At 44.0% G+C, this 22,628-nt stretch overlaps 1 protein-coding gene across 1 annotated transcript; it reads left to right on the top strand.

Moving 5' to 3' along the window:
• Nucleotides 1-2,412: 2,412 nt before the first annotated feature.
• Nucleotides 2,413-11,129, top strand: bmp4 (bone morphogenetic protein 4). The gene is made up of 4 exons (XM_061082737.1): nucleotides 2,413-2,677; nucleotides 6,733-6,855; nucleotides 7,471-7,835; nucleotides 10,031-11,129. Exons 3-4 carry the CDS (start codon nucleotides 7,478-7,480, stop codon nucleotides 10,882-10,884), a joined length of 1,212 nt encoding a protein of 403 aa, XP_060938720.1. The 5' UTR covers nucleotides 2,413-2,677; nucleotides 6,733-6,855; nucleotides 7,471-7,477; the 3' UTR covers nucleotides 10,885-11,129.
• The last annotated feature ends 11,499 nt before the right edge of the window (nucleotides 11,130-22,628 follow it).

The raw sequence follows: 22,628 nt of genomic DNA, 5'->3' as shown, positions 1-22,628 counted from the left end.
CCAGTCATTAGAACTTGAAAGTGAAAACACGAAACATGAAAAGCGAGGCCTGAGAGGTCTGACCGAAAAATAAATTGTGCATGACAAGGTCCCCAAAACACAAATGGTTTTAGTAATGGTGTTGAAATGAGACAATCACAGCTTGAGATCCAGCAGCGAGAGTCATGAGGATGGTATGTGAGAGAAGGTGCAGGGACACTTAGTGGCCTGAGTCATACAGCACGTTTCTAAAGCCACACACATGGACCAGCGCACAAACACACGCATGCATACACATGTACATGAATGCAGAGATACACACACCACGCACATGCCAATGATTTGCACCTTTTTGCATGGGTACTTATCTTAAGGCTCAGCAGTGAAGAGCTCAACGGTGCATAGGACTGTGCAACCAAAGCCAGGGTGAGTGAGGAGATCAATAATGATTAACAAAATAAATTCTCTCCAGAGCTAATTTTAAAGAATCACTCTGACCTCCTTTTTTTTAAATCTCTGAGCTGAAGACCTCAGACTAGCAAACACTGATTCTAGTTGTTGAGTTTGGGATTGCATTTTTTTTACTGTGGAAATTAAACGTTATTGACAAGTTTCAGTGTTTTACTTCAGTTTCAGTGTGTTTTACAACCAAAACCTGCAGACTTTTCAATCATTACCTGAGGCCAAATCCCTGGACTGTGACAATGACACATGTGCAGTGGACCAGAGAGTGAATCCACCTCTGCAGTTTGTCCCTGGTCTCAGTATTGGTGTGCTGGAAATTCCCAAGAACCCTGAAGCTCGATGTAGTTTCCCCCGTAAAGACAACAAAAAGCTGCTTACTTCAAACGATAGCAATCCACAGCGGTTACCTGTTGCCAGCTCTGGATAAACTACATTGGCAAAGGCAGTGAGTAAACATCTGTGGGGATTATATTGAATGAAATAAATGAATTTCGAAAGTCATAATAAAACGTGGACTCTATTGCAGCTGCGTGTTACGAGGATAAACCTGTCCATGTGCTTTAGAGCAGCATTTGATCTGATTGTTCTCAGATTTCTCAGAGGATGCTCTAATGAGATCTTTTGTTGAAGGAAACAGATTCACACTCCACGAATGAAGAAGATCGACTAGATCCGTTTTTCTCCCTTTATTTTACACACTAATGAACATAATGAAAGACTTTAAGCACAGCATGTTAGGTGAATATTCTATAGATTAATTTTCCTCACTTCTGAGTTGTCAAAAAAACTCCTTATATGACTTTTACAAAACTGTTTTATGAAGGTTTGTTGACACTAGGTCTATGTCTTTATCTGCAATGTGTTCCATAAATACAAGTGTAACGATGTAAAGAAGAATTTTAAAAAAGACGCTGTTATATTTAAAGACAAATAAATTAACAAATCTTCTTAAAGGTGATTCCTAAAACTGTTTGTGAAACGATTTGTTAACGACACATATAACGACACATGTTCCCTAAAAATAAGTGTGACCAAATAAAGTTGATTAAAAAAATAAGCTGTTGAGTTAAAGGACAAATAAATTCAGCAAACAAATCTAACATTATGTCTACATCTTTACCTACAATATCTTCCCAAAAAATAAGTGTACAAACTTGATTATATTCATATTGAGTTAAAGTACAAATAACTTCCTTGTGTTCTTTATTTATATCAATGACAGTAGGAGCTATTAAGGGCTCTGTTACCTCTCTTGGTGGCCTCTCAATGGGCCATTGAGGTTAATAAATCTCAATATAACTGCTGAAGGGGGAAATTAAGAAAAATAAAACATATTCTGATAAATAATGACCAGTTTAGGATTGTGTTTTACTTCAGGGGGAAAATGGATTAATGTCTGAGAGAGAACTGTGAGCGGGTGTGATTAATGTAAAACAAAAAAGAAGGAAAGAAATACAACAAACCGCACAGGGAACATTAGTTTGACTTGATATTTGACATATTTATTAGTCTGATTTCCTTGTTCATCAGTGAAATAAGTTTTCAAAGTTGACTTTCTTCCATTTCGATGACCTCTGTGGCCAATAAATCCAGCTCCACGTCTCCTCACAGACCAATTGTTTACATCTGCAGCTAGACGCGTCTTCTTCTCACTCAGTTTACTGTCTGCGTCCCGGCATTTAAATGCAAAGTGGCGAAGTTTCACATAATAATGCAAAAGAGAAAGAAAAAAAAACACCGCAGCGCGCAACGAGGAGGTGGAGGAGGAGGAGGAGGAGGAGAGACGGGAAGGGAGGAGGAGGGGGGGTGGGGGGTTATCCAAGGTGTTTGAGACAGATGAGGGAGGTGGGGGTCTGGGATGGAGGGACGGAGGGAGGGAGGGATGGAGAGAAGGAGGGAGGAGGCAGGGAGGGATAAAAACTGGAAGGAGCCATAGATGCTGGATCATTTGAAAAGTTTCCCCCTGGCTCCGCGCACGCACCGCCGGCTCCTCTCACAGACCCGCACCGGAGGACGGATAGGAAACCCCCCGGCTGCAGAGACCCCTGTCCCCCCGGCCTCTCCACGCCAAGACCCCCGGGTCCGATCCTCTGCGCTGAACAAGGATTAATGAGCCAAAAAGGCATCGAACTTCTCATCTAAGGCTCATTTTTCGGGACGTTCCTGCTTTTCTCCACCTCCGCCTTTCCTTATTATTCTCTCCGCTGGAGGATACCTGGACCTCTTACTGATGGTAAGCCCTCATCCCATTCCCCCTCACCCACACCCCTACTCACCCACAAACATTATACGATCCGGACACCGGAGCTTTTAAATGGGAACCGAACCTGTTGAATAACGCGAGCAGGAGGAGGAATCGCCGCTGACAGATTGTGACTGGGCCACTGGGTTTGGTGTTTTCTGGCGACTTCACCGAGATCTGTACAAATATAGAATCTTACAATCCCATAACAATCTCACACTGACACAGGGAGAGGAGTGAAGTGAAAGAAGGGATTTTTTATTTAAGGGGGGTAGGGGGGGTGGAATAGCGCAGCGATCCTGGTGGAGCTCGAACAGGTTAAAGCCTTTTGTGCCGGAGAGTCGAGCAGCAAGTGAGGTCATTTCCAAACTGAGCTTTCGGTTTCTTCCCATTCGTTTTTCCTTAAATATCTTTCAAATATGTCAATTATGCAATATTTGAAAGTTTCCTGAACTTTCCGCTGAGATTCTGCGTGATTTAACACCTGTGTTCCCCTGCGCGTCATCCCGGTTTGCTTAACGCGTAAAAAGTTAAAGATGGGAATATGGCACAACCCAGAATTTCAGCCTGGACGTGGAAAAAAACCCCAATTACTTCTTTGAGTTTATTTTAAATTTTGAAATTAAATCCCGCTTCTCAAACAGGTCAACAACAATTCATGCGTCACTTAAAAAAAAAAAAGGCACAGTTCGGTCCAAGTATGACGAAGTCTGCACCAAGGAGAAAAAAAAGAAGCCTCCAGTGCCAACACATTACAGAGGTCTAACGTTACAGCAGAGTTGAAACCGGTTGATAATTGGGAAGCGACAATGGAAAAGCAGGTCTCACATGTTTACACCTGCTCGGAACAAACGATTACGGAGTGAAATTGTGTCATTTCATCGCGTCGCGCAGCAGCAGCAGCAGCACAGAGAAGGTTCTGCGGCCTGCGGGCGCATGGCGGCCCTGGCACACACACCTTTTACTTTTCATCTCACATTTCTCATCCATCGTGCAGGAAAACTGAGTTAACACAGTTTGAATGGAAATGCATTTATTTATAAATTTTTTTGAAATTACAAAAAGGTATTTATTCACTTTTTTCATGAACGTGCCTGGCAAAGAGTTGGCTGCAATTTCCTTTTGAGGTTTCCGGAAAATATTGCCAGGAGAATATTGACTTTTTGTTTATAAAGTCACATGATATTTTCAGATTTCAGATTTTTTGTATTTTTTCAACACTTTAAACCTCGAAGGCAAATTATCTGGGAGCATTTGAAGTAGATTTTTTTCTCGGTTGTGTTTTAATTTCTCCTTGAAGTAATGAAAGTGGTGAAGCTCTTCATTTGTATCTGAGATGTTTTCTTTCACACATCACCACAGCTTAAACAAAAACCATTAACCTGCTCCCAGTGATCTCACTGACTGTGAATGTTCTTCCTGCTGAAGTGCTCACTGGGAGCTAATAAAACCCCAAACCACTACTCAACAACAACACACGTTGCAGGTCCCTGCTTTATTTCTTTCAACACACATGAGGATATTGCACTTTGTTGGATCCTATTGAGTGAAGCCTTATTATTTAAACTCCTGTAACTTTCAGTCACAAGCCAGAACACTAGTAACAGGAAGACCATTGAAATGAATTTGTTAAAAGGGATAGTGTTTAAATTATAGAATTTCTTATTTCATTTATATGGAGTAACTGTTGGAATCATAGATACACAATATTATAACTACTGGTAAACAATCTAAAGCAGCATTAGCATTTATCAGAAAAAAACTCCCATGACTCTAAACAGGTTGCTGAACTGATTTACTGTTGTTTTAATGATAACAAAAAAGAAAGAAAAGATTCAGGCCATAGATTTGGCTGTTCCAGCGGTAACCTGTTGCCCTCCCTCCTCTTCCTCCCTCCCTCTCATCTTCCCTCCCACCATCACTGTCAAATTCCTCATGAAACACATCTGAAGAGCCATGTGCAGAGTCTGATCACATTATCTGTGGTCAGGGAGGGAGAGAGAGAGAGAGAGAGAGAGAGAGGCCAAGGGGGACCGAGCAAAGCCAAGGGCAGTTGACTGCTGCGGCCTAATTGCTCCCTGGGCCTGCGTTTGTTTTTTGGAAAAAGTTTCTGTCTGTCTGAATGTGAAACTTCGGACATTGTTGTTAAAAGTAAATTTTTATTTTTTGCTCTAGCTGCATGAGGAGTAAATGAAAATCCAAACTTCTTTGGCAGTTCAGAGTTTTCTTGAGTTTTTGTTTTATCCCAATCGCCCCTGGTGGAAACACGCCACTCGAACATGAACGCAACAACTTTTCCCAGAGTTGAAAGTCGCTCGCCGCCTGCCTCGCATTTTCTTTCATCATCATCGCACCACTTCTGAGTGTCTGTCCGTTTCAGCCCGCAGCTTTGTCAGTGGCTGGTTACAGTTACAAGATGTTCTGTATGGTCAGTGTTTTTGAGTACTATGAATCCCTGTAATCATGGGAGAGGCCCTCTCTGGACAATGAACATTTGTTGTCAGAGATGTGCACTCACACACATTCACTCTCTCTCTCACACACTCACACACACACACACAGACACACACATTACCCCCCCTCCACCCCTCCACCCCTTGGGTAATAGAGCTGATCATGTTCTGAACCCTCCTCTCTCTCTTTGCCACAGTTCTCACAAACATGCAAGCGGTGGCACTCACTTGTGCGTGCACGTCGTTTAGCTCATGCACACACGCACCGCACATCGCCTTCTCCTCGCACACACTGGGATCTAGTGTCATGACCGCGGTGGAAGAAAAGGGGGTGGGGGGTCAATCGGAGGTCAAAGTCTAATGCTGTTAGGGAAAAGATCCTTGATTGCAATACAGTGAGCCATGCAGGGACCGAGATGATCACAAAGATACGGAGCCTGACATTCAAATACACAAAACGTATATTAAACACACTCACACACACATGTACACACAACGTTAGTGTGCATCCTCACTGTGTAGTAAGTAATGCTTGGGCGCTCTCCAGCAGGAACCGGCTCCAAACGATGACCAAAGCCCTGCATCGCTCCAGAGTTAAAATGTCTCCTCCGTGGTGCTGGTGTTGTGGTGGTGGTGACTGGTGTCAGAAATTCGGTAATTTTATTAGTGTGAGTCAGCAGCGTTTAACACGTTTAAATGACGTGTAAAGGAATTGAATCATAGCAGCCACACTGCAGCGCTTGTTAAATTCGAGAGAGGAGCTGGGGAGGGCTGTTAATGTTGTTGAATAGTCTTTTTCGTTTATACAGAATGATTTCTTACGATTTTATTTGGAGATGCTGCTCCTTCTGGTGCTTAAACCTGGATGTTGTGGCTTCATTAGAGACACATTTCCCTCTTGCAACACGCCGCACATACTCCAGCGCTGAGCGTCCGACTCTCCCACTGATGACAGTGGTGTCAAAGAGCAGGAGGCCTGTCATCAGCGTCACTACAACCTGTTTGATCCCTCAAGTAGGCGAACGCGTTACCAGGAGATGAGGCCCTTTCGAGATGCATCTATTCAAACGGGAAGAAGCTGATCTCATTTGTTTGGACAGATGAAGGTTTGGCGAGTTCACTTTGGAGTCGGGGTTCTTGAACGCTCGCCCGCCCTCATGTTTTGGGTATGGATTTTTACCACTCCTGATCAAAGTGGTGTTATCAGCTCTTTGGTCTTTGTGTGTGAACATGAGAGGGTTGTTTCAGGGGTTTTTTTCTCAGTTGAATCCGGCTGTTATCTGATGTTTTTCTTCTTTCTCTGTCTCTCTCTCTCTGTCTCTCATTGAAGGTTTGTGCTTAATTTCTGAACTAGTCGAGGTGTGTTTTGCGGAGGCTGCTCTCTGTGTTGTGGCACATACCTCCTTACATTCCAGCTACAGTAAATAGCTAGCTTAGCCCATGAGCCAAAATGATAAGCTTTAAAGAGACGCCGGGTCTCTCTCTTGCCCACTTAAACACACACTGACATATACGTGCATTTCTCCGACTTCTCGCCTGACGTGTTTGCAGCTGCCTTCGCCTCATGTGTGTTTTTTCGTCTGTGTCTTTCAGGAACAGGGTCACTCCAACGTTCTCCTGCAGCCGCCCAACACCACCTAACATTTCCTGGAAAAACGTGTCCATCGCCCGCTCCCAACAAACATGGACTGTTTTCCCATGCTTTATTTTCTGTCGGTAAGTAAGTGGACCTTTTCACTTCAATTTCAGTATGTCACGTTTTCCCCTCTCCCTCTCTGTCCAACTAGTAATTGATTTATGTGGCGTTCAACAGCACTTTAACAATGTATACGCATGAGGAAGAGCTTTTTGGGTTAAATAGCCCAAGGTTGGCCCCATGGCTTGCTGGAGCAGACTCAGAGGGGACAAGGCTCCTTATCGAGCTAAGAATTTGCTCTGACCCCAGGGCTGCCGCTTTTATTTGTATAATCGCGGTGGAGGAGGGAGTAGATGGGGGGGGGAAGGGAGGGAGTGAATAGGAACGGCTTAAATTCGACAAAGTTGGGTTCTTAAACCGGCTGTTTACCTGTGAAGGACGTCGCCAAAGGTAAACAACAATTGGCAGATCTGATCAGGGACAGTTTAAACTAGGCAGACCGGACTATTAAAACCAGTCAGAGCTGGGGACAGAGGAGATGGTGAAGACATGGAGGAGAAAGCTCAAAAACAAATATTTTCTGTCAGATGAAACCAAGGCCTTTCTCTCCTTTCCTTGTCCCTTGTTGTGTTTTTCTTGCTCTTTGCTCTTTCCTCTCCTAATAACTCCCTGTGCCATCTCCTGCTCCCCCCCAGAGACATCATGATTCCTGGTAATCGAATGCTGATGGTCATTTTAATATGCCAAGTCCTGCTGGGAGAGAGCAACCATGCTAGTCTGATACCTGAAGAAGGGAAAAAGAAAGTACCGGGCCTGCAGGGTCGTTCGGCCTCTCAGAGCCATGAACTGCTGCGGGACTTCGAGGCCACGCTGCTGCACATGTTCGGCCTCAAGAGGCGGCCGCGGCCCAGCCGCTCCACCACCGTGCCGCGCTACCTGCTGGACCTCTACCGCCTGCAGTCGGGGGAGGCCGAGGAGGCTGGGGGGCACGACATCGCTTTTGAGTACCCAGAGAGGTCAGCCAGCCGGGCCAACACTGTGAGGGGCTTCCACCATGAAGGTAAGGAGAAAAGAAAAGGAGGATGTTTGCATCATGCGGCAGAAACATTTCACCAGAACCAAGGTCACAGTTTCCGCGTATTCTTATAATTTTTAGTAGCATTATATTTCATCAGCGTGGTTGACATCTGGTAAGTTTTCAGGATTAAAAAAAACATTTCCTTCATCCCTTGAATCACGAGGCAGCTCCACCCATCGCACCAGAACCAAGGAATCTGAGGATGTGGTCACCAAACACTGTCTAAAGAGGGGCAAAGAAATCTGCCAGACAAGCTCTCGAGAGCCTCATTCGACAAAACTCTGTGTGTTTGGTTAGCAGCTGAAAGAAAAGCATGCCTCCATATTACTGACTTGCACTTCTCACCCCACCCAACCGAACACGGCTTAAAAAAGCTGCAGTCTTGGCTCGGAGTCGGAGTGTGCTCCTCTCTCATGTCTCATGTCTCCAGTTTATATGGAGGGCTCTTTTAGAGGGACCTTCCTCAACGTGCAATTATCTTTAATGCTACTCTTGCAGCCTTCTAAATAAAGCCCCTACTGCCAACAATGTGGGTGCTGAGAGCAGACGCTGCAGCTCTCGGGAGAGATGGAAAAACAGTCTCAGGAGCTGCTGTGCGATAGAAAGGCTGGAATGTTAGAAGGGTTTCTGTTTATTGTGACTTGGATCTGCTTAGTTTTAGCGACAGCTGCAGACGTTTCAATTGGGCCAGGAGAAACTCCAGGTTGACCGATCTGCTAAATGTACGTTGAGCTTGGAAAAGCCAGACTGGAGCGCGTCGGGCAAAGGCTTCAAAAAACCGTCGGCAGAGAGAACCGGAGCTGAGAGTTAGCGAGTGAACTTGTGGCGTAGTGATCTGAGAGAACCGGGGGGGGCTTTAGGGCTCCAGAACATGTCCACCCTTAGGGGGAGGAGTGAGGAAGGAGGGATGAGTCAGCCTTAATGGGGCTTGTCAAACACACTGCTCGTGGCAACACACGCCAACACACACCAACACGGCAACGTACCGAGGCAGGAGAGGAAGAAAGAGCACCGCCGCTGGAGGAGGAACTTGTGCCTGTGATGCAATGTGTACGTGCATGCATGTGTGTTTGTGTGTGTTTGTGTGTGTGTGTGAGAGAATGTGTGTGTGTGTGCGTGTTCCGACTGCTCTCTGCAGGCATTTACCCTCCTTCTCCTCTGCTAAACTATGTTAATAATACGCTTTGAGGTCTTTTGAGTAGGAGTGCTTGCTTTCATGGGAGCACCATTGTGCGATAGTGTGATTCAGTTGGCTGATCTGTCCAAAACACGGTGAGGTATTACAGTCTGCAGCAGGCGGAGGGTTTTTGGTGAGGAGACGTGTTTACAGGCAACTACTAATTCAGAATTCCACAAGAAAAGTGTATTTTTATTCTCTGGGTGTTACAGGAGACGTGTCCTCAATTGTCAAATTTATGAATTAAAGCGACGAAGCACATGAGAAGGTTAACGCGCACAAAAACGTTTGAATCAGCCGAACACCACCCCCCTCTCCATGGGCTTGGGATAAATGAGATTCTACTGTATTGTCTGACCCCTTAATGATTATTCACGATGAAAATGATAAATGTCTTAAGTGAACAAACTGCGGCGCTAATCAAAAACACAGCAGGTTTTAATAATGAGAACCACCTGGGTAAGATTAGAGCCCGGGTGTGAAATAACAGGGGTGGATTGAGCAGGAAAATAGTAGACACAACATTCCTTTCCCCAACAATGGTGATCTTGCCAGAAATCTGCAGACTGAGCGTGGAACAGGGAGCCTCCACTGTGTTTATACTGTAGCTGTGGTACGTTAATCACCACCCTCCTTGTAATGCGTGTTTCAGCAAAGTGCTCGGAGAAAGGCATTGAGAGAAGGGCTGGGTAATCCGTGGAGATAGATAAGGAAGCGTGGACTCTGTGTATTTATATTGTTGAGTACTGCAGAAGCCGGGTAAAAGTGCGCGTATGCTGCACATACTTTTTGTGTCAGGTGAAAACATCAAGGAAGTGTGAAAATGTGAGGTTAGCACAACCGCGTTAATGGTTTTATCTGCTGGTTCTGTCAATGTTGTCATGGAAACTTTAAAGACTTTTTAAATATATTTTCTTACACATTGTATTCATTGATATAACCGACACTGAACATTATGGAATTATTCACTTGAGCTAACATTTCTCCTCCTCATTTTCAGAGCACATGGAGAAGGTGCACGAGCAGGACCTTGGTGAGGCCACGCCCTTCCGCTTCATGTTCAACCTCAGCAGCATCCCGGAGGACGAGCTGCTCTCTTCGGCCGAACTCAGGCTCTACCGCCACCAGATAGACGAGGTCGTCGCTAACGCCCTCTCCGACGAGCAGGGGCTTCACCGGATAAACGTGTACGAGGTGCTGAAGCCCCCCCGGCCCGGGCAGCTCATCACGCAGCTCTTGGACACGCGGCTCGTTCGCCAGAATGCGTCTCAATGGGAGAGCTTCGACGTCAGCCCGGCCGTGCTGCGCTGGACTCGTGAGCGCCTCCCGAACTACGGGCTGGCGGTGGAGGTGCAGCACCTCAACCAAACACCGCGTCACCAGGGCCGACACGTCCGCATCAGCCGCTCGCTACACCAGGAGCCGGGTGAGGACTGGGAGCAGCTGCGCCCCCTCTTGGTGACCTTTGGCCACGACGGGAAGGGTCACCCACTGACCCGCCGGACCAAGCGCAGCCCCAAGCAGCGCGGCCGCAAACGCAACCGCAACTGCCGGCGCCACGCACTCTACGTGGACTTTAGCGACGTAGGCTGGAATGACTGGATAGTGGCGCCCCCTGGTTACCAGGCTTATTACTGCCACGGGGAATGCCCCTTTCCTCTGGCAGATCATCTGAACTCAACCAACCACGCCATTGTTCAGACACTGGTGAACTCTGTGAACAACAACATTCCCAAGGCCTGCTGCGTGCCGACTGAGCTCAGCGCCATCTCCATGCTCTACCTAGACGAACACGACAAGGTGGTCCTAAAGAACTATCAGGAAATGGTAGTGGAGGGCTGCGGCTGCCGCTAACACACAGACTATCTGCTACATTGACTTGGACTAGAGACTTGAAAAAAGCAACATGGACGCTCACACGAATCAGAAGGTCTTGACTCCAAAAAAAAAAAAAAAAGTTCACTTGGACCCTTATTTATAACGTTTATGTTGAGGTGTATGTTTGTCTCACTTTTTTTTTGTTTCTTTGACAATATGATCATATATTTTGACAAAATATATATATATATATATTTATATCTACATATTAAAAATAAATTGAGTCCTTATTTTAAACATAAAAAGCTGTACAACTTTTCATAATGTACATTAGATTGTATAAGTTTTTTTATTGAGAAAATAGTAAAAACAATCTAAAAAGTAAAGTTTATTTACTTGTAATATTTATTGCTTTCATATTATATACATTTTTGGAGAAAAAAAAATAAAAACATGACTTGCTTCCAATAATACATTCAAACCAATCACAAGATACATGCTTTGTGTATTTGCCTAAATTAGAGCACTGTGTGAAATTGCCACTTTTTAAAGGAAACGGGGAAATTATCTGCAATCTGCACTGATTAATTTGAATCCATCCATGGGACAGAATGAAATTGATAATTTCATGTATCAAATTTAAAGGTGTGTAGCAACAAGTTGGCAGAAAATTTCAGTTTTGGTTTCAGCGTGAATTTGGATTTAAATTCTACACCTTTATCTTAGTTATCGTTTGGCCTTTTAATGTGTTTCAATCAACTTTCATCTAAATCACAAGATAAAAGCAGAGGAATCTTTCTGATGCTCTGGTTTATTATTCACCATTTCACCACCAAGATGAATATTGGAAATTTTCGTCCTGTGACAGATTTTCTCAGTTTTCAGTTACAGAAGCTGTCACAGAAAGCCAATGCCGTTTCAAAGCGTGTGCCCCCTTTAGAGCGAAGGCTGTATTGTTCTCATATTTCACTTTTATGTCAACCTGACTAACATGTGGTGGTTGGACACTCGCTAATCCACTTGCAGCCGGGGCGGGCTGTTGAGCCTGACTGTGGGAGAGTGACTCTATTGTTCTTGACGTCCCCCCCACATCGGGGGCATGATTGTGGCCGATGCGTCCTGTCCTGACACAAGACGGCTGAGTCCTCAGAAGAATCAAAGGTTAGACGCTCTGTCTCCTGCCTTTGTCTTGGGCGGCTCATGCCGGCAGAGCAAAGACGCCTGTCTCCAACCTGTGCCCCACCACACAATGGGCTTCTACATCACTTATTTACAAGCTGACGGCTGGCCCAAATTATATGATAATGTTTGGAGAGAGCGACTACTTTGAACTGCCGAGTGGGGGGGGGGAAGCTTTGCGTTGCATTGTTGTTTTGCAGAGGGTGCCCTGTACATCATCGTGTCTCGGGGGTAAACCGCTGGACGTTTTTTAAAATATAAACAAATCATAATACGATCACAATTCCAAAGAATTTTTTATCTGCTAGTTTTTACGCATGAACCCAACTTTTAAACACAAATTGGTGTTTTTCTCAAGATTTTTTTTTTAAATGGTAAAGCTCAACTCCAAAGATAGTTAAGTAGTATGTTGTCTCAAATAAATGATGAATGACAAGTTGATTTCCTAAATGCAAAGGTCAGGTTTTCTGCAGGAGCATGTTGCGGACCCCTCAGGCCGCCTGATGGCCGCCGGGCTTCTCTTTGATGCTCACTTATCAGCGTCACAAATTAGGGAGAGGTGCTTTATAAGTAGAAGACGGAGAAGAATTTAATTTTGAAGTGGCTGAAGGCAGAGGAGCAGGAAGAAGTAGGTGTGTGTGTGTGGGGGGGGGGTTGTCTTCTCAGCAGTTTCAACAGTTCAGCGGATCTTCCCCTCTGAACCGAGCTGAGATAACATCAGCCAGTTATGGTAATTGTCCGATCACTATCCCACTGCCCGGCACAAAGAAAGGACGCATGTTAATGAAAAGGCCCGGAGAAGGACGTTAGTTTAAACTCAGCTTGTCCAGCGAGAGTCTTTCCAGTTTACCACCGGCCGAGCTTCAAGACGAGCCCGGAGGAGGAGAAGCCTTCGACAGCCTCAAATCCTCTAGTGTCATCAGCCACGTGATTGTTAACAACTTCAGAACTCAAATGTGTGTGTGTGTGTGTGAAGGGAGCAGGGAGGGAGGGGTGGGAGGGGGGTCAATTACAGAATGGGTGCTTAAAAAACAGATTGAGGGCTTTGTCATGCCTATGTGACGTGCCACTCAGTCTCCTGTAAGCGCTCGTTCTCACGCAATTACAGGTGAGTCATTATGCGGCAGGTCTATTGACACTGCTCGACTAATTGACTGGGTGAAGTTCTTCAAAAAGCTTTTTATTTGGACGTTCCGCCGTAAAAGCCGAGTGTTTATAGACAGTAAACCTTCTCCGCAGGAACAAAGGAAGATGATCCTCGCTCGCTTCGGCCGCGTGTGTGAGTGGGAGCTGAAATCTTCCCCTCCCCTTTTGTTTTTGTAACCTCAGAAGTTAGAGAGCTGAATGTATGTTTGTGTTTTCAGGTAAGTCACGTGACACAAAAACATCTCAGAAACACAAATATGCAAAAACGTTTCAGTTGGGTTTAACCTTCCGCAGGTTTTTCACTGCGGTTTGTGCCTGAATTTACAATTTCAGTCTATTAAATGTAAACAAGTTCCTAAACCCAGTGTGTTAAGTTCCTTGTTTTGTGTGATACTAATTTTAAAATGCTATAAAATAAAAACAAGCAACAATTACATTTAAGGGGCTGGAAAGAGCAAACGTTTGGATTATTTTCTTGCTCAAAACAATTTATAATCAGCATCGTTGCCTTAGAAGAGTTCTTGTGATCCACAAATCAATTGCTAAACCAATTATTCCACTAATGAAGAGATATTGGGAAATGCTTCTTTCTCTCTTTTGTTCCCATACACAATAAAACATGATATTTATGACTCACACACTTCACACTATCACCACAAACTATCTCAGGCTGGGGTGTGCATAAGGAAACCAAGTTTTGAAAAACATTTATAAAGCTTCACCCACAATGTTTTTTAGGATCATTTTGTATATACAATGCATCTGATTGAGTGGAAAATCACAGTTTCATATGTGCAGCAATCTGACAACATAACCCAAGAGATATCTAAACTAGGATGTCTATCACATACCTCTGCAAAGGTCAAACAGTGGCCTTATAAAATAAAATTTAAATCTGCCAGAATCAGATTTTAATTTGGATCTTCACCAAATTTACCTCTCATAACTTTCATTCCCGTTAAGATGCCATGTTTCTTTCATCATGATTCATGAATTACTTCTAAGGAAATTGGTGAAAATGTCGCCATTTTAAAGGAAATTAAAAAAAATCCTGGTTTCTGCCCCCTGGTCGGGATATGCACTTTATTTTAACAGGTTCTTCCTTTGCCCATTTTCCATCCTTTCAAAGCTGAAAAGCAAGAAAACAAACAAACAAACCAGTCGACAGGGGAGAAGACGTAACTTCTCTGCTGGAGGAACAGCAGGAAAGAGGTGTACTCTACTGAGACCTACACCAATGAAGTAATTATTATTCCATCCATTCAGTTTTGAGATACACATAGAAGACGCTCAAAAGTCCAGAAAGAGTAACTGAGGAATCATCTCTGCAAACATGCGCCACTTGAACACCACAAAATAAAACTCCATTCATGTTTTATTGGGGTTCTGGCTGAAGTAAGAGTGGTGAACCTCTGCAAATAAGACCAGAGCTAACTGCCCGATCTGGAGGATCTGACCCCTGAGAGAAAAACAAAACGTCAGTATGTGTGTTCCCTCTCTTTGGTGGAGAATCGGTCGGGGCTATCGTGATGATAGCTCATGTCAATGCTGCTGGAGGTCAGGGCCTCTCGTTTCACTCTCCCACTCATATACACACACACATTCTTTCTTATACTCTTTTTTTTGTCCAGGGTATATCATTTTTACACACACACACACACAGGTCTGAAACCTTAGACCCTCCCCGCTGTCCATCTGTAAGGGTTATCTGTGTGACACCTCCTCTCAACCCGGCCTGTGACTCATCTCCACTCATCACACACACCTCTGCACTGGCACATGGCAGCCGGGACGCAGCACCGTGCGTTTAAGGGGATAAGGCTGTCATCGATGGAACACTTTGACCCCGGGTCAGTGGCACAGAGCACACACACACACACACACACACACACACACACACACACACACACACACACACACACACACACACACACACACACACACACACACACACACACACACACACACACACACACACACACACACACACACACACACACTGTATACAGTGCAGGTAACAGTGCAGGAGTTAGCTTTGAGGGTTCAGACACAGGTGAACTCCACATAAAAACAAGTGCAGAGCTCATAATTGCTTTTTTGGATCCTCGGACTATTTTGAAGCACAACCCTTCACAACTTGAATATGTGAACCTTTTTAAGTTCAGAAAATCAATGTGGCGACAGATTGTAATTTGTGAGAGGAGAGCAAACAGAACAGTGAGGTAAATAAATAAAAATAGGCAAGAGAAAAAACAACAGATTTAATTCGGTATCAAATTAGGGCTAAACCCTCTACTTATTACAGTTATTTATGTTATTTAAATAATAAAATCAATGGTATCAGCTGAATTGAATATCTTTAGCTTTTTGGCTCTTTTCCAAAAGTGACTAACTTGGAATCTTTGACCTCAAGCTTAAAACCTCTTTAGTCTGGCATTTGATTAAGTATGCGAAGAGGTTATTTCACATTTTAAATTATATTCTGTCTTATCCGTCCAATACCTCTGTTTTCATCACATTCTATCAATTTATTTTCTATTTATCATTATCTTTTTTATTGTTTTTATTGTAATTCTAGCTTTTAAAATCTATTTTATTTTATTTCAACGTCAGCATTGTTAATTGTTCTGTTCTATTCTTGGTTCATCAGATGTGGAGCACGAAAGGTGCTGTACAAATAAAGTTTGACTGATTGATTGATATCTGAAAACATCTAAACTAAGATTTCATTGAAGTATATTGTCACTACACAGCCTATATATGATTACTTGATAATAAACACTCTTACATGCGGCCCTCCATTGCTTCTTCATGTGACTTTGTTGTTGCTAACCTAAACACGTAAACTGTGATTTTGAGTGACAGTTGTTAGGGATTTGGTCATTCTCGCCGTATGTCAGCTTTCTTTAACTCACAGTGTGTAAGTGTGTGCGTTTGCGTTCACGTGCACATTTAAGTACATGTGCACGGTCACAAATGTGCAGTTGCTCGCTGCGTTCAGGCCGTTAACACCCCTGGTGTCTGTCAGTGGCGTTAGAAGAAAAACAATGAAGGCCTCTCAAAGAAAGCTTAATAACAGTAATTGCTGCCTGAGTGATTAGAAAGAGTATCAGATATTTCCATCTTGACAACTGTTCCCAAACAAAGAGTCCCAGAATGGAGGGTCGGGGGCCACAGGGTGTGTGAGTATGTAGTGGGGGGGGGGGGGGTTACTCGCTCACTCACTGTGTGATTAAACCCCCCCCCCCCCCGACAGTCGTTTCTCTCACCAAGCCTCTCCGACTGGGAGAGGGATCGCAGTGGAAATTTCCACTTGTCGGCGAAACAACCTGCGGGTTTAAAATTTGGTGTCAAGTGCCACTGTCGCTGTGTGGACGGAATGCTGCTTTTGTGGGCGAGTCTCTGGTGTAATTTCGGGCAGGGCAGGGTGTCCCCGCAGTAGGCCTTTCTTCCTCGGGCCCTGTGCAGTTTCATTAGATACGGCTAATGAAAAGATGGCTGCTGGACGGCCCGGCCCCCTGATGCTCCTCTGGCCTGTAGTTAGAGCCCCTGCCTCCCAGCTCCCACCGAACAGGTGTGCCGACACCAACTCCCTTAAAAAACACTTCTCTTCCACCGAGCTCAGAGCCTTTTACAACATTGTTTTTTATTATAAGGCAACGTTTTTTACTACTGCTGAACTTTTTATTTTCTAAACACAAAGCAGGTGCGAACTTCTGATTCCTTTTAGTGCCGTTGCTTAATTGCTCCTCATATAGAAAGAGGGTCTGAAGCAATAACAAATAAAACATCTTGCATCTTTTCCATCCAGATTGATTCATTATTTCCTGGGAAAATGTTGAATATGTTGGAAAATACTCTCACAACATTCACAACATTAAAAAAAGGAAAATGTCCTGGATTCACCCCTGATTCGAATCTGCACCGAAGTTTATTGAGTTCTTCCCTAACTCATACCACATCCTTCTACCAAGGTTTGTGGAAATCTGTTGTTTTTGCGTAATCTTGCTTACAAACAAGCAAAACAACAACCACCCAACAAAGCCAGGAGTGAAAACACAAGTTTGGCGGATGTAATAAATGTGTGGGTTTGGAATCAGCTCATCTAAAGTTTAACACTTTTTTATGAGGCTGGATTCACAGAAATCAATCCACTCAAATGTACAAACTGGAGAATAAAAGGAAACATGTGGAAGCAGCCGTTTGATAAAGCTGAATGTGCATTGCCCTGCAGGCAGTTTGTTTCCTGGCCTGTAGTAAAATAAAATGTGGCAAGATAAATGGCCACATATTCTTTTTACACCCTTGTCTTTATTTACACATATGGCAGGAAATTAAAGACAGTGAGCAGAGCGAGTATCACTTAGTTCCTTTAACAATCTCTGCTCTGAGGCTCCTGGCAAACGGAGACATTGTTAAAAAGCCTCCTGTAATTAGACAAAGCTGTTTGTGTACAACTGCTCAATCTCATTCTGCTGCTCCCTCCCCGATGAAAAAAAGCAATTTGTCTTTCAGCACAATAATAGTTGATATACAGTTTGGTGTCGTCTGGTGACAGCTCATTGTTTTGCCCGGGTTAGTTACAGAAGCCGGCTGCGGCTACCGGCTGCGTCTCCCATTCAGGTGCATAAATATCTGAGGGGAGAGAGCTGGTGTTTGGCTGGAGAAGCGGCCGGAGTTAGATCTCAGTGTTTATTTGCTAACAGACTCCCTCTGTGTTCATACGCTGACCCTTTGTGCGGCTCTCTGAGAGGCAGGTGGATTGTGCCCCGGGCCTGCGGGCTACAGTTTGAAAGCAACAACGTGAAACCGGAGAGGTAACGCGACCCCGAGGCAATTAGGCCCACAATGAGGACGTTTTTTCGCATTTGCCTCTTTTGTGTATAGCTAAATACTATTTAAGAGCGAATAAAAATGAGGAATCTTCCGTGCTTTGGCCGAGACACTGAGGAGAATATAAACGACCACGTAGCCGAACGGAGAGGTAAAGATTCTCGTGCCTGAATTAAGTCTGTTTGTCGTACAGTTATCTAACGCATACCTCTACTTTGACGTCGTCCTACCCTGAAGGGAGAGGACTCGGACTGGAGGATGCAAAGTTAACGGGCTTCATTTTTTAGGGGGGAGGTTTGTCACCGCAAAGAAGGGGGGAAAAAGGTGCAAGGCGGGCTGGAACAGAGAGACCCCCGCAGCTCCTACCCTCCTCCATCTCTCCCTCCTCCCCTTCCGTTGCTATATACCCGGCCCTGAATGGAGTGTGTCTACCGGATCTGCCCAGGATGAAATGTCATATCTTAGACTGATCCTTATCTCTTAATCGCTTCCTTTGTCTCCCATGATTCCACAGACCCTCCCCGACTTCCCTCCTCGGACACGGCCCTTTGATGTGTCAGCCACAGTTAGGGACGCTGGGGGTGGGATATTTGTGGTGTGTGCATGCATGTGTGTGTGAGTGTGAGTGTGTGTGTGTGTCTGTGTGTGTGTGTGTGTTCAAAGTGGCCGTCTGGTTCTGCTCTGAGCTAACAAGGGCCTCAGAGGTTATCAAGATTCGACGGTGGAGGGGACCACTGGAATGGGTCGGTGTTGTTGTCTTAGGACGTGTCTCTCGTGGCTTTGCAGACTTATGTGCAAAGAGACAGTGTGTGTGTGTGCGTGTGTGTGTGTGTGTGTGTGTGTGTGTGTGTGTGTGTGTGTGTGTGTGTGTGTGTGTGTGTGTGGCTGCATGCATGTGTGTGAAGGTTCCTGCGTATGCAAGAGTGTGCGTACGTGCTGCAGGGCAGGAGTAATGTGCAACGGTAACGTGTTCCTGTGTGTGTAATTATACGTGTGTGTATTTGTGTGTTTTGCATGACTGTACTCGGGGGGGTGAAAATTCAGAGCTGCTGACACATCGGTGCTCGCAAACTTTCTCTCAGGCAACGAGCAGATGTTTGCACGGTTCACAGACAGTCAAATGTGAAACAAATGTTGGAAATGTCACAGAAAAAGTGAACACAGTATGACAAACATCACAACAGGAACACAGGGAAAATCAAATACCAGGGACCAGGTCGCACAACTGAGTCTGGGAAGTTTCTGTTGCAGGTTATTCAGATCTCATGGGCATAAGTTACAGATATCAAAATGGCCCTGAAACCAATTTTGATTCTATGATCCTGGATCTGTATATAATCATGGACGACATACTACCTACCAAAAGTGAAGCCAAACACTCTTAGTCACCGCCTAGTGGCCGGCTGCAGTTTAGGTCAATAATCCCGCCTCCTCCATTTTATCAGATGGGACCAAACTAAAGTCAAAGTATGGTTTCTGTCATTTTAAAGTTCTTATCAAACTGATGTCTGTCCAAGTGTTCATTTATCTTTATGAGGTTTGGTTTTAATTTATTATTTGATGCTTTCAAAATTGGGGTGAAATTTCACGGGTCTGTATCGCAATTGGAAACTGAGGCTCTACATCACAATCACCACTGCGCAGACTGTGGCTATAGATGATGTTTAAAGCCCAAAATGGTGGCATCTGTATCTGGAAAAAATTTACAATAGGAGGAAGTGGAAACATGCCGTCCATCTATGGTCAGGATTCAATTGACACCTAAGCTCTGAACCTTTACCAAGGCCATGAGTTAATTTCCACAAAAATGTTCTGCAAAGCCTCTTGGCTAAACAGAGGAAATTCACCTCGAGCAGATTACGTTAAAAAGTCACAAGATAAGCTACTTTCAACACTGAAAGGCCCCTGAAAACATACTGAGACAGGGTCAGTATTATTTTGTGCCATTGCGGTTGTTAGTCTTGAGCTAATGCCACTGCTGCTCCTCCTGTCAGACGCGCTGGCTATGGCTCATTAACTCTCTTCAGTTATTGTGGAGGATATTTTCTTTCACCAAGGGAGCAAGAATTTAAACTTGAGATAAAAAAGACAAAACATTGTTCATCTCTCCAAAGTGAAGAGTGTTGGTTTAATATATTTTTCTTGTCCTCACTGCACTGGTGGAAGTTTTTATATTTATATGCAGCTTTAAAATATCCAACAGAAGACAAGCTAGAATGACCTGATCTTAAGCACACAGTACTTCCAGTTGACCTTGTAATAACTGTTCTCATGAAATCTCCATGTTCATTTAAAGTGACCTCTTAAGGCTTCTGGCAGAATGGAATTGAATTAGTATTGAAAGTACAGATATGATTTTAAAAGTCCTGATTGCGACATTGTAAAGAACATTGTGTAAAAAGGTTACAGGCACAATTTCTTATTATTATTATTATTTGTGTGTGACCATAGAAAAACTGTTTTTAAACAGAAAACCTTTTGCAAACAAACATAATTGTCAACAGGGACTGGGATTGCAACACTACACTGCAATAGGGAGTTTATAGAGTAAAAGACAAGAGGGAACAGAGGCCTTAAGAAAGAATGATGAGAGGAGATAATTGGAAAATTACACTTAATAGGACAGAAGGGCAAATACGTTCAGCTTTAATGAAATAAATGAAGAACTTGCAACTGAACTTTTATCACTTGTAAAATATGCCATTTAATGTCCTACTCTCCTACGTATACTAATATCAACCACACAGAGTTGTGTTATATGTATTCTTTGTAAACTTGTGTGTGTGTGTGTGTGTGTTATTTGTCTGTGAACATGTGTGTGTGAGATAGCAAGAGGGGAAAAGAAAAACAGGACGAGCTTGTTTGAACAGGGTCATATCTTCCAGCCCATCTTCACACAGATATACAGTATATAGTCATATCTTTGAACATGTGAGTGTGTGTGTGTGTGAGAGGAAGATGAATGTGTGTTTCCTGACACAGATCATTGTAGTCTCGTTGGCTCATTTTGCCGATCCGACCTCCGGAGGCTCCTTCTTTAGTCCCGGGAGGAATCTCGGGCTGAAGCCAGGGGGTGATGGGGGCACATTGTCTGCACCCTCTGGTGGCAGGATGCAACAGCACAACCTGCCCTTTGTGTGTGTGTGTGTGTGTGTGTGTGTGTGTGTGTGTGTGTGTGTGTGTGTGTGTGTGTGTGTGTGTGTGTGTGTGTGTGTGTGTGTGTCTATGCGTCAATCTGGAGACAGTAAAACAACTTGCTTCCTCAGGTGGGAGCCCAGCACTGTATATTGGTGTGGGGAGGCCACCCAGCATCACTCGCATATCTACGATAAAAGATCTGGGTTACGAGGGCTAGAGGTTTTTGTTTTGGCCAAAAGCAACACTGCTCATTTTAGTGGACGATCGGGAGCCTTCAACAGGTCCTGAGCCACCTGGACATAAAGGGCTGTGGTGGGATGGAACAAAGAACCTCTACTTTAGTACATTAAAAATGTATCTTTACTTAAATCGATGTATTTCTGGATCACTTTCAGGTATTGGCAAACATCTCTTCTATCCACTCTATTGTTACAATGCATCATCTTCCATGTTCACGTCACATGAGGGGAATTGGCTTCACAACATCATCAATCTTGGTCTTTTGTCATCTTTTTAATTGAGAGACCCCTAGCTGCCAATATTATATGTTATACCCTTGTACGTTTTTTTAATTAAGTATATTTAAGAAAGAAGAGATACTGTTACATCATTAATAGAGAGAAACTGTCACCGAAACAACAAATCTATCAACATGTGGCAAGACAATTATTATTTTCATCTCGGATGCAGCCCGACTTTTTCTAATCCAAGATGGATTTTCAAATAACGGAGCAGCCCTGTATCCACCACCGGTGAATCTGTGTGTGTATTTGAACATCCAAGCCAGTGCAGAAAGAAAATAAGCCAGTTCTTTCCCCCAGATTTAGGCCTAAGCATGAATAAACCCTGACACTCCCTCCTTTGCGAGTGATTGTCAAGAGGCTGTTTGTTGCTCTTGGCATGAACATACACAACTGTATACATTTAACTGTGGACGCTGGGGCATTCGAGAGTGAGATCATTAACATATGGCAGCAAAGCCTGCAGCCATGTGCCCTAGGGGACGGCCCGGCTGTGTAAGTGAATACTGATTATATACTTCAGATATTATTACCTCTCCCTGTGTGGAAAAAACTTGTTCACTAAGCATTTGAACCAGAAACTAAGCTGGTGATAGGCAAGCAAACACATCGGGCAACATGCATTTGTATTATTAGGAGTTTTAGGGGAATAAGACCTCAGGCTCTGTCCAGTAGACCAACATTTTGTTATTCTATGTGTCTCTGTCTTTGATTATAACCTTGTGACTTTTATTGATTTCAGACCTGAACTTAAAAATTAGCCGGAAAAATTGAGTTCGGACATATTCCAGAGTTCGTTATTCACATATGAAGAAGACAGCAGGAAGTTGTCTAGGTCAAGTTCAGAAAAAAGTCTGGAGCAACTGACTTGTACGTTTGCGTTCTCACAAAGAGACCTGCTGGAAAGTTTCAAGAACATGTCCGGACGAGATCCTGTGGAGACATTGAAGAGAGGAAAAAGGG

Source organism: Limanda limanda, chromosome 12, assembly GCF_963576545.1.
Source record: "Limanda limanda chromosome 12, fLimLim1.1, whole genome shotgun sequence".
NCBI lineage: Eukaryota > Metazoa > Chordata > Actinopteri > Pleuronectiformes > Pleuronectidae > Limanda > Limanda limanda.
This window is presented reverse-complemented; position numbering and strand designations above follow the sequence as displayed.